General features: G+C 44.4%; 1 protein-coding gene across 6 annotated transcripts in view; it reads left to right on the top strand.

Annotated features, from left to right (window-relative positions):
• The window catches only part of NOLC1 (nucleolar and coiled-body phosphoprotein 1), a 125,963-nt gene that overhangs the window by 73,080 nt on the left and 40,086 nt on the right, over positions 1-12,797 (top strand). For all 6 annotated transcript variants that reach the window (XM_077259209.1, XM_077259207.1, XM_077259210.1 and 3 more), the window contains 2 exons: positions 1,794-1,934; positions 10,682-10,762. In XM_077259209.1, the coding sequence (XP_077115324.1) occupies positions 1,794-1,934; positions 10,682-10,762 (222 nt within the window). The remainder of the gene's footprint in view (positions 1-1,793; positions 1,935-10,681; positions 10,763-12,797) is intronic.

The raw sequence follows: 12,797 nt of genomic DNA, 5'->3' as shown, positions 1-12,797 counted from the left end.
TTTCAGTATGAGATAAAAATACCATTAAAGGGAACCTGTCACCCCCAAAATGGTTGGTGAGGTAAGCTCACCGGCATCAGGGGCTTATCTACAGCATTCTGTAATGCTGTAGATAAGCCCCCGATGTTACCTGAAAGAGGAGAAAAAGACGTTAGATTATACTCACCCAGGGGCTGTCCCGGTGCGGTCTGGTCAAATGGGTGTCTCCGGTCCGCTCCGGCGCCTCCCATCTTCATTCCATGACGTCCTCTTCGGGTCTTTACGCTGCGGCTCTGGCGCAGGCGTACTTTGTCTGCCCTGTTGAGGGCAGAGCAAAGTACTGCAGTGCGCAGGCGCCGGAAAGGTCAGAGAGGCCCAGCGCCTGCGCACTGCAGTACATTGCTCTGCCCTGAACAGGAGCCGCGGCGTAAAGACCCGAAGAGGACGTCATGGAATGAAGATGGGAGGTGCCGGAGCGGACCGGAGACACCCATTTGACCAGACCGCACCGGGACCGCCCCTGGGTGAGTATAATCTAACGTCGTCTTCTCCTCTTTCAGGTAACATCGGGGGCTTATCTACAGCATTACAGAATGCTGTAGATAAGCCCCTGATGCCGGTGAGCTTACCTCACCAGCCATTTTGGGGGTGACAGGTTCCCTTTAAATAGGGCCTGAGCTGTGCTGGACAATAGTGTATTTTGTGTACCCTGATTCCCCACCTATGCTGCCGAAATACCTTACCAAAGTCGCCGTTTTCGCCTGTCAATCAAGGTGGTCTGGTCAAATGGGCGTGGTGAAATCGCTTCCTCTCCCCCAGATCTTGCTTATCTTTCCGTTGGTGGCGTAGTGGTTTGCGCATGCCCAACAGGGGAATGCACTACGCAGCTGAAGAAAAAGAGCGCGATCTGCGCTATTCACCACTTTTTCGCTGGCGGCGGCTATCTTCCTGAGGCCGCGCGTGCGCAGATGGAGCGCTCTGCTGCCCGGGGCTTCAGGAAAATGGCCGCGGGATGCCGCGCGTGCGCAGATGGGGATCGCGGCGGCCATTTTCCTGAAGCCGAGTTCAGGCCCTATTTAATGGTATTTTTATCTCGTACTGAAAAAACGGGGTGACAGGTTCCCTTTAAGTTGCATGCCCAAAACTGTTAGGATGTATAGATTATCCTGAACTGCAAATATTCAGATTTGGTTTCTATAACGCAGTTTTTACAGCTGAATAAAATTAGTTTGACCTGTGAAAATCACATGACCATAAACCACTTTACAAACCACAACAATTTTCTTGTAAAATTGATATTTGCTTTTTTTTCTTTCCATTTTGACCACAGAGTAAAAAAAAAAAATTCAAAAGGCGAGTACCTCAGCAGAACTTGACACTTCCATTATTAGGGTTAATGTAAACGTCCGGTCAATGCACAGACTGGTCGCGGGGCTCCTGACCGGAGTGTGACAGCCTCCTAGAAGTATTGGAATGAATCGTTCTCTAGCTGTGAGACCCGCGGCCAGTCCGTGCATTGCGGTCCATGATCAGACAGATCCATGGACGTCTGCCCTTCGTTAGTATATGGCAGAGCACAGTAGCTCCTGGTGAACACAGTTGGCTACAGAGTTTTACCGTTTTAAACATGTATTTTTGGGGACAGTCTTCCCATCTTACAACCAAAACAATAAATATGCTCAGATATTTTTATTTTACTACTTGACTTTGCATATGCTAGGCATAGAAATGTGTTATTAGGTTTCCTGTATCTGTTCAGATTATTTCCTGCATAAATTTTACAACCGACCCTTCGTTATTTGCTTTTTATTAAGGTGCATACAGTGCTGTTCCTCCCCCAACAATGGTAAAGAAAGTGGGTGCAAAAACTACTCCCAAAGCAATTGCTAAAAAAGCAGAAAGCAGCAGTGACTCTTCAGATAGTGAGGAGGAGGAAGAACCACCATCCAAAAAAGGTATTTATTTTATTTTTGGGAATTGCTGGTTAAGTATCAAATTTAACCCTTTGCCATAAAATGTACATGTTTGTCAGCAGTGGGGTTAATAATCTGAACTGTTTTTTTTTTGTTTTTTTTTTAATGTAAGGCTATGTGCGCACGTTGAGTAATTGCTTGCAGAAATTTCTGCAAGATTTCTGCATCTCTTGGCGGCAAAAATGCTGTGGTTTTGTATGCGTATTTTGGAAGTGTTTTTGTTCAGCAATGAAGGCTTTTTTTAACTAAAAAAAATATATTATAAAAAAAAAAAGTGTTCTGTGATGTAATTTCTTCATTCAACACCACCTTTTTCATTCTGATGAATGAATCAAAATTGTAAAATATTAAACCACCACCTTAAGTAAGCACTACTGTGAAAATGGACCGAAATAGAAATGGACAATCAGGAAAAAAAAAACAATCAAAAAAAGACCAAGAAAGAAAACAGACTACAAGTCCACAGTATGACAAATATAAATTATTTTATTTTATTAATATGCCATCATTAAAAATGATCGAAGTTCAAAAGCTACATCAAGTAATACTACAATAAATTGACATAGTATATTTGTATGCTACAAAAAGGGGCGCATTCTACCCAGGTTAAATACGATAGATGTGGAAATATTACAGTGTACAATTATCCAAAATATATATCCAAAAATTAAAACAATTTAAAAATATATCAAAAAGTGTAAAAATAGTGTATTACCAAAACTAAAATGTTATGTATAGTGCATATATCAAACATCAATAAACAGAATAGTGCAAAAACAAAATTCAACAATACATAGTTATGTCAGTGTACCACAGCAACCACAGTACGTTGGGTACAAAAGTAATAGAGAGCTAATACTAAGATTACACCACCAGGTGTCAGTGTATCCACATCATATATTAAATGACCAGGAATAAACATCTGAAAACATCACCAGCCTATGTAGGAGCGTTAACAGTATAAACCTACATAGGCTGTAACCAAACAGCAACTCTTAATTTAAAGAGAAAAAAATGTGTGGGCTCCCGTGTAATTTTCATAACCAGCAGAGGGGAAAGCTGAAGGCTGATGTTAATATTTTGGGAAGGAGCCAATAGCCATAAAGGTTCCCAGGCTAGTAATATCAGCTCACAGCTATCCGCTTAGCCTTTATTAGCTAGTTTACAGGGGGACCCCAGAAAAAATTGACATGGGCTAGCAAAGGCTTGGCAGATAGCTGCATGTTGATATTAATAGCCTAGGAAGGGCTAAAATTATCAGCTCTCAGCTGCCCCAGAAAAGGCACATCTATAAGATGCCCCAAAGCTGGCTCTTAGACTCACCCTTACTGCTTGCCCTGTAGCGGTGGCAAGTGGGGTGATGGTTGAGGGGGGTTGATATCACCTTTGCATTGTCAGCTAACATCAATCCCACAGGATAGTAATGAAGAGGCGTCTATAAGACACCCCCATTACTAACCCCATAGTCATTATAAAAAAAAACACGCACAGTAAAAAGTCCTTTATTTGAAATATTGACACAAATTCCTTTATTGAATCTTAACCCCTTCCCGACCTTTGACGCATACGCTGCGTCATGAAAGTCGGTGCCAATCTGACCTGTGACGCACCGTATGCGTCATGGAGGGATCGCGTCCCTGCAGATCGGGTGAAAGGGTTAACTCCAATTTCACCCGATCTGCAGGGACAGAGGGAGTTGTACTTTAGCCCAGGGGGGGTGGCTTTGCCCCCACATGGCTACGATCGCTCTGATTGGCTGTTCAAAGTGCAACAGCCAATCAGAGCAATTTGCAATATTTCACCTATGAAAATGGTGAAATATTGCAATCCAGCCATGGTCGATGCTGCAATATCATCGGCCATGGCTGGAAATCCTGATCTGCCCCCCACTGCCACCGATCTCCGTTCAGTCCGGTACTCCCCTGCGTCCGCCTGTCCGCTCCCCCGTCCTAGTTTCCGCTCCCCCCTGTGCTCCGATTCACCCCCCCACCACCCCTTCATACTTACCGATCCTCCCGGAGTCGGTCCGTCTTCTCCCTGGGCGCCGCCATCTTCCAAAATGGCGGGCGCATGCGCAGTGCGCCCGCCGAATCTGCCGGCCGGCAGATTCGTTCAATGTACATTTTGATCACTGTGATATAACCCATCACAGTGATCAAAATAAAAAAAATAGTAAATGAACCCCCCCCCCTTTATCACCCCCATAGGTAGGGACAATAATAAAATAAAGAAAATATTTTTATTTTTTTTTCCACTAGGGTTAGGGGTAGGGGTAGGGTTAGGGTTAGGGCTAGGGTAAGGCTATGTGCACACGTATTCTGGTACTCTGCGGATTTTTCCGCAGCGGATTTGATAAATCCGCAGTGCAAAACCGCTGCGGATTTACCGCGGATTTACCACGGTTTTTCTGCGGTTTTTCTGCAGATTTCACTGCGGTTTTACAACTGCGTTTTCTATTGGAACAGTTGTAAAACCGTTGCAGAATCTGCAGAAAGAAGTGACATGCTGCGGAATGTAAACCGCTGCGTTTCCACGCAGTTTTTTCCGCAGCATGTGCACAGCGTTTTTTGTTTCCCATAGCTTTACATTCAACTGTAAACTCATGGGACGCTGCTGCGGACCCGCAGCTGCGGAAACGCTGCTGCGGACCCGCAGCTGCGGAAACGCTGCTGCGGACCCGCAGCTGCGGAAACGCTGCTGCGGACCCGCAGCTGCGGAAACGCTGCTGCGGACCCGCAGCTGCGGAAACGCTGCTGCGGACCCGCAGCTGCGGAAACGCTGCTGCGGACCCGCAGCTGCGGAAACGCTGCTGTGGACCCGCAGCTGCGGAAACGCTGCTGCGGATCCACAGCGTTTCCGCAGCGTGTGCACATACCCTTAGAATTAGGCTATGTGCACATGGTGCGGATTTGGCTGCGGATCCGCAGCGGATTGGCCACTGCAGATTCGTAGCAGTGTTCCATCAGGTTTACAGTACCATGTAAACCTATGGAAAATCAAATCCGCTGTGCCCATGGTGCGGAAAATACCACGCAGAAATGCTGCGTTGTATTTTCCGCAGCATGTCAATTCTTTGTGTGGATTCCGCAGCGTTTTACACCTGTTCCTCAATAGCAATCCGCAGGTGTAATCCGCACAAAAAACACTGGAAATCTGCGGTAAATCTGCATGTAAAACGCAGTGCCTTTTACCTGCGGATTTTTCAAAAATGGTGCGAAAAAAATCTCACACGAATCCGCAACGTGGGCACATAGCCTTAGGGTTAGGGTTGGAATTAGAGTTAGGGTTGGAATTAGGGCCGGGGTTGGAAATAGGGTTAAGATTAGGCTTGTGGTTAGGGTTATGGTTAGGGTTAGGGGTTAGGGTTGTGGTTAGGATTAGCGTTAGGGTTGGGATTAGGGTTAGGGGTGTGTTGGGGTTAGGGTTGTGGTTAGGGGTGTGTTGGGGTTAGGGTTGTGATTAGGGTTATGGCTAGAGTTGGCATTAGGGTTACGGGTGTGTTGGGGTTAGAATTGAGGGGTTTCCACTGTTTAGGCACATCAGGGGTCTCCAAACGCAACATGGCGCCACCATTGATTCCAGCCAATCTTGCGTTCAAAAAGTCAAATGGTGCTCCCTCCCTTCTGGGCCCTGACGTGCGCCCAAACAGTGGTTTACCCCCACATATGGGGTACCAGCATACTCAGGACAAACTGGGCAACAACTATTGGGGTCCAATTTCTCCTGTTACCCTTGTGAAAATAAAAAATTGCGGGCTAAAAAATCATTTTTGAGGAAAGAAAAATTATTTTTTATTTTCATGGCTCTGCGTTATAAACTTCTGTGAAGCACTTGGGGGTTCAAAGTGCTCACCACATATCTAGATAAGTTCCTTGGGGGGTCTAGTTTCCAAAATGGGGTCACTTGTGGGGGGTTTCTACTGTTTAGGCACATCAGGGGCTCTGCAAACGTAACATGATGCCCGCAGGCCATTCCATCAAAGTCTGCAATACAAAGCGTCACTACTTCCCTTCCGAGCCCCGGCATGTGCCCAAACAGTGGTTTTCCCCCACATATGGGGTATCAGCGTACTCAGGAGAAACAGGACAACAACTTTTGGGGTCCAATTTCTCCTGTTACCCTTGGGAAAATAAAAAATTGTGGGCTAAAAAATCATTTTTGAGAAAAGAAAAATTATTTATTTTCATGGCTCTGCGTTATAAATTTCTGTGAAGCACTTGGGGGTTCAAAGTGCTCACCACACATCTAGATTAGTTCCTTGGGAGGTCTAGTTTCCAAAATGGGGTCACTTGTCGGGGAGCTCCAATGTTTAGGCACACAGGGGCTCTCCAAACGCGACATGGTGTCCGCTAATGATTGGAGCTAATTTTCCATTCAAAAAGCCAAATGGCGTGCCTTCCCTTCCGAGCCCTGCCGTGCGCCCAAACAGTGGTTTACCCCCACATATGGGGTATCATCGTACTCAGGACAAACTGGACAACAACATTTGGGGTCCAATTTCTCCTGTTACCCTTGGGAAAATAAAAAATTCCGGGCTAAAAATCATTTTTGAGGAAAGAAAAATTATTTTTTATTTTCACGGCTCTGCGGTATAAACTTCGGTAAAGCACGTGGGGGTTTAAAGTGCTCACTATGCATCTAGATAAGTTCCTTGGGGGGTCTAGTTTCTAAAATGGGGTCACTTGTAGGGGAGCTCCAATATTTAGGCACACAGGGGCTCTCCAAACGCGACATGGTGTCCGCTAACGATTGGAGCTAATTTTCCATTCAAAAAGTCAAATGGCGCGCCTTCCCTTCCGAGCCTTGCCGTGCACCCATACAATGGTTTACCCCCACATATGAGGTATCGGCATACTCAGGAGAACTTGCCCAACAAATTTTAGGATCTATTTTCTCCTGTTGCCCATGTGAAAATGAAAAAATTGAGGCTAAAAAAAATTTTGTGTGGAAAAAAAAGTACTTTTTCATTTTTATGGATCAATATGTGAAGCACCTGAGGGTTTAAAGTGCTCACTATGCTTCTAGATAAGTTCCTTGGGGGGTCTAGTTTCCAAAATGGGCTCACTTGTGGGGGAGCTCCAATGTTTAGGCACACAGGGGCTTTCCAAACGTGACATGGTGTCCGGTAACGATGGAGATAATTTTTCATTCAAAAATTCAAATGGCGCTCCTTCCCTTCCGAGCCTTACCATGTGCCCAAACAGTGGTTTACCCCCACATGTGAGGTATAGGTGTACTCAGGAGAAATTGCCCAACAAATTTTAGGATCCATTTTATCCTGTTGCCCATGTGAAAATGAAAAAATTGAAGCTAAAATAATTTTTTTGTGAAAAAAAAAAAGTACTTTTTCATTTTTACAGATCAATTTGTGAAGCACCTGGGGGTTTAAAGTGCTCACTATGCCTCTAGATAAGTTCCTTGTGGGGTCTAGTTTCCAAAATGGGGGTCACTTGTGGGGGAGCTCCAATGTTTAGGCACACGGGGGCTCTCCAAACGCAACATGGTGTCCGCTAAAGATTGGAGCCAATTTTTCCTTCAAAAAGTCAAATGGCGCTCCTTCCCTTCCGAGCCCTGCCGTGAGCCCAAACAGTGGTTTACCCCTACATATGAGGTATCAGCGTACTCAGGACAAATTGGACAACAACCTTCGTGGTCCAGTTTCTCCTTTTACCCTTGGGAAAATAAAAAAATTGTTTCTAAAAGATAATTTTTGTGACTAAAAATTTAAATGTTCATTTTTTCTTTCCATGTTGCTTCTGCTGCTGTGAAGCACCTGAAGGGTTAATAAACTTCTTGAATGTGGTTTTGAGCACCTTGAGGGGTGCAGTTTTTAGAATGGTGTCACTTTTGGGTATTTTCAGCCATATAGAACCCTCAAACTGACTTCAAATGTGAGGTGGTCCCTAAAAAAAAGGTTTTGTAAATTTTGTTATAAAAATGAGAAATCACTGGTCAAATTTTAACCCTTCTAACTTCCTAGCAAAAAAAAATTTTGTTTCCAAAATTGTGCTGATGTAAAGTAGACATGTGGGAAATGTTATTTATTAACTATTTTGTGTGACATAACTCTCTGGTTTAACAGGATAAAAATTCAAAATGTGAAAATTGCGAAATTTTCAAAATTTTCGCCAAATTTGCGTTTTTTTCACAAATAAACTCAGAAATTATCGACCTAAATTTACCACTAACATGAAGCCCAATATGTCACGAAAAAACAGTCTCAGAACCGCTAGGATCCGTTGAAGCGTTCCTGAGTTATTACCTCATAAAGGGACACTGGTCAGAATTGCAAAAAACGGCCAGGTCATTAAGGTCAAAATAGGCTGGGTCATGAAGGGGTTAATTAAACCATACTTACTGAATGCTTAATCCACTGACACTGGCGTATCCTGCAACAAAAATAAAATAATAAACCACAATATTCCTCACCTGTCCGCGGAGAAGATAATCCATAATGTCCCACGAGGATCCTGATGACTTTGAGTGCAGTCACTAATGTGACTGCTCTCAGACAGCCGGCGATACACTGATGGGAGATAATCGCTCCCGCAGGGTATCATTGAGCTGCCGTGAGAGTTCACCAGAGTTCATCAGCTGAAAGTTCTCACGCAGCAGTGGTGCTGTAAGTGAGAGCACTGGAGGTGATCAGCTGATAAACTCCAGTGAACTCTCTCACGGCAGCTCAGTGATACAATTGACAGGAGGTAATCGCTCCCGCAGTGTATCGCCGGCGGCCAGGTAGAGGCAGTGGCATCTCCCGTGGGACACTTTGGATTACGTGGACTACAGCGGACAGGTGAGTACATGGTGGTTTATTACTTCTGAGGATTTCTAGGAAACGAGGGCAACTGGGATTTGGTAATAGGTTAGTATGTGTTTTTTATTTTTATTTGTAATGAAGGGAAGGAGAAAAGACAAGGCTAATGATGGTAAGCACATCCGTAAGTAAGAATAAATGAATAACCTTTATTTAACCCTGAACAATCAATTTAAAATCATTTAAAATACAACACACAACCCAATACACTTCACCCCCATATGTGCAAAATAGGACTGAAGGTACCTATAAAAGGTCCAAATATATATATGAAGCCACAAATTGAGGAAACCAAACCACAGCATATGCAAAATGCACCACGTTAATCATAAATAATATACAATCAAAAAAAACTTATATAGGCTGAAAGAAGTGTGCATAAATATATATGTCCCATAACAGAACTGGAATTGTATAGACATATAGGCTGTATCATAGCCAATACATATCCCAAAAGGGGTCTACAGAGAGTATATATATATATATGTAATGATACGCCTGAAGTCCTACCTAATCTCCAAATCCTTCAGAGAAAGGGAAAGGAGAAACCTCCTAAGTATGCCGCCTAATATCTATAATAAGGTTTTTGCTGAGGAAAGCATCATGGTAGCTTTAAGTGTCTATAAATAGCAAGGTATAGTCACCAAACCCCACCTCAGAAATGGGGGCCATGGATGGAACAGCATAAAGAGTCCAGATGGAAAGAAGGGGGGGGGGGGGGTGAAGTAAAAACCCCACGCGTATCGCTGCTCAGAGGCAGCTTCGTCAGGGGAAGTGAATGCAGGGGTAAATAAGCCGGTCATATATACACTTCAGGAACACATGCAGGTGTGCAAACACAGTCCAGATAGGTGGACACAAATCAATCGCCTGATGTTGATGACTGCCCAGTCTCTACAATAGAAGGTTAACGCTGTTACTATGGTTGTATTTTAACGTGAACACCAACCTTCTGAGGTTGTTTGCGACACAATCTCCATAACCTGGAAGTTACAGCCATAGCAGTGCCCGCGCGTGTGTAATGTAGCCACAAGAGAATCAAGATAAAGGCGCCTGCGCTGGTACCAGCCTAAGGCAGATGTAAGATCTGCCAATATGTATGCTTTTCGCCTGCTCAACCATAGTAGCTGCAAAGGGGCATGTATTCAAAGATCAACTGCACTTTATACAACTCACAAAAAAAAAACTAAACTATATTTGCATATGTAGGTAATTTATTTTACATTTTACGAGAGACTACTCCCATCCGCTGCTCCTGCCATCACTGTTCAGTGACAGCAGACGTAGGCTGATGGACGGAGTTGTCTCATCAGCCCACGCCTGCTGACCTTCGGTAGGCCTTATACTGCGGGTCACCGCTGCGGGTCACAGGAGTTCTGTGGGGTCACGTTGACATCTGACAATATGACCCCGCAGCGATCTGTTTTACCGGCAGTAGCGTTACCTCCAATAAGAACCACCGCACCAGTGTTTTCAACGCTGTCACACAGATGACAGTGAGGAAAACACCATAGGAAGAGGGTAAACGCAAACAAAAACTCGGCAAATCTGCAAACATTTTTATACTTGCGTTTTTGCTGCGGATTTGACTGATTCAATTGAAGTCAATGTGTGGAAAACGCTACTAATCTGTACAGGGAATTGGTATGCTGCAGAAAAAAACTCACTGCAAATACTCAAGGAAATTTACTGATCATGTGCACTGCACTTCAGGATTCTCATTGAATTAGTTTGCATAAGGTTTCCATAGCGGTTTTGGCCCCTTTCCACGCAGAAGAAATGCCGCTAAAACGCACCGTGTGCACATAGCCTAACACATGTTGATAGGGGGTGAGATCGAATACCCCTCCTGCACTTGAATTGACAGCTGAAGGTTTCAGTGGTGTAAAGTTGATGCTTTTGTGTTTGGTAGGTAAAACCACTCCAGGAAAATCCCCTGCACAAGCTGTGAAACCAGCCGCTAAAAAGGCACAAGAACCGTCCAGAGATTCAGGTTAGTTTTACAAACAAGTGGGGCTTTTTCTTTCTTTAACCCTTTCACCAGCTTGCGATTTTCCGTTATTGTGATTTGTTTTTTTCTCCTCCTTCTTCTTCCAGAGCGATAACCTTTTTTATGTTTCCGCTAATATATGAGGGCTTTTTTTTTTTTTTTGGGAGGGACAAGTTGTACTTTTGATTGACTCCATTGATTTCACCATATAGTATACTGGAAAATGGGGGTAAAAATTCCCAGTGTGGCGAAGTTGCAAAAAAAAAAAAGTGCAATTCCGCAATTGTTTATTTACCATGTTCACGAAATACTAAAACTGACCTGCCATTATGATTCTCCAGGTCTGTACAAGTACACAGATACCAAACATGTATAGATTTTCTTTTTTTTTTTTTTTAAAGAAGGCTTCCGAATATTTGTGCCCTGAGCTGATTTTTTTTTTATACCATTTTGGGGTAGATAAAATGTTTTGATCTCACTTTAATGCATTTTATTGCAATTTTGCAGCGGCAAAAAACCCATCCCGTAACTCTGCCAGTTCATTTTTTTTTTCCCTCAATACACAGTTTACCTACCGTATATACTTGAGTATAAGCTGACCCCCCTAATTTTGCCACAAAAAACTGGGAAAACTTACTGACTCGAGTATAAGCCTAGGGTGGAAAATGCAGCAGCTACCGGTGAATAGATGCTCCATGCCGTTCATTATGGCCCCATAGCTGTGCCATATAGTGCTCTGCAACGTTCATTATTGCCCCATAGCTGTACCATAGAAAGCTGTGCCATATAGTGCTCTGCACCGTTAATTATTGCCCCATAGCTGTGCCATATAGTGCTCTGCACCGTTCATTATTGCCCCATAGCTGTGCCATATAGTGCTCTGCACCGTTCATTATTGCCCCATAGATGTACCATAGAAAGCTGTGCCATTGCTGCTGCTGCAATAAAAAAAAAAACACATACTCACCTCTCTTGCTTGCAGCTCCTCAGCGTCCCGTCCCGGCGTCTCTCTGCACTGACTGATCAGGCAGAGGGCGGCGCGCACACTAATGCGTCATTGCGCCCTCTGACCTGCACAGTCGTTGCGGAGAGACGCCGGGAAGATGGAGCGGCGCCCGGCGTGTGGAACGCGGACAGGTGAATATGTAATACTTACCTGCTTCCGGCGTCCCGCTCCTTCCCCCGGACAGCTGGTCTTCGGTGCCGCAGCCTCTTCCTCTATCAGCGGTCATCGTTACCGCTCATTAGAGAAATGAATATGCGGCTCCACCCCTATGGGAGTGGAGTCCATATTCATTTCTCTAATGAGCGGTCCCACGTGACCGCTGTACAGGGGAAGAGCTGCGGCACACGGAGACCGTGGGACTGCAGGGACAGTGCCAGGAGCCCCGGAAGCAGGTAAGTATGCCTCAGCGCCCTCTCCCCCTCACCCGCCGACCCTGCCGCCCACCGTGACTCGAGTATAAGCCGAGAGGGGCACTTTCAGCCCAAAAATTTGGGCTGAAAATCTCGGCTTATACTCGAGTATATACGGTGATATGGAAAAATTTGGGTTGGATAAATTTATCCCTGTGTGTGCTGTGGCCTCTCCCAATAAGACTGAGTATTTTGAGCGCTCAAGGAATGAGACTGCACACCATGTTGTGTCAATAACATTCCATCAATACTGATAGTTTATTGTACATACATAGTTTTTATGATGGCATATAGGAGTGGTTAGGGGTTGTTAGGGGTGGTTAGTTAATTACCATATTGTCTAGCTCCTCTGTCATTGGTTATCTAAACATATATGGAATATTATGATTAATGCTTATATGACTGCTGATTAAGCAACTAGAATTAAGCTCTCTGCATGTAGGACAGAGTTGAGACATCTGATCAGCACTTAATACATCTGACACTGTTGGTCTGCCGTTTCAGCAAGATTCAGCTATATTCTAGGCATTATTGCAGGACATCTGGCCCAAGTTCCGTTTTTGAGATGGAAAACCCCATACAATCTGTCTGGCTTATATCCGTTCATGTCAGCCATTTTAAA

This window comes from Ranitomeya variabilis, chromosome 4, assembly GCF_051348905.1.
Source record: "Ranitomeya variabilis isolate aRanVar5 chromosome 4, aRanVar5.hap1, whole genome shotgun sequence".
Taxonomy (NCBI): domain Eukaryota; kingdom Metazoa; phylum Chordata; class Amphibia; order Anura; family Dendrobatidae; genus Ranitomeya; species Ranitomeya variabilis.
The sequence above is the reverse complement of the archived record's forward strand: the minus strand, read 5'-3'. Positions and strand labels throughout refer to the sequence as shown.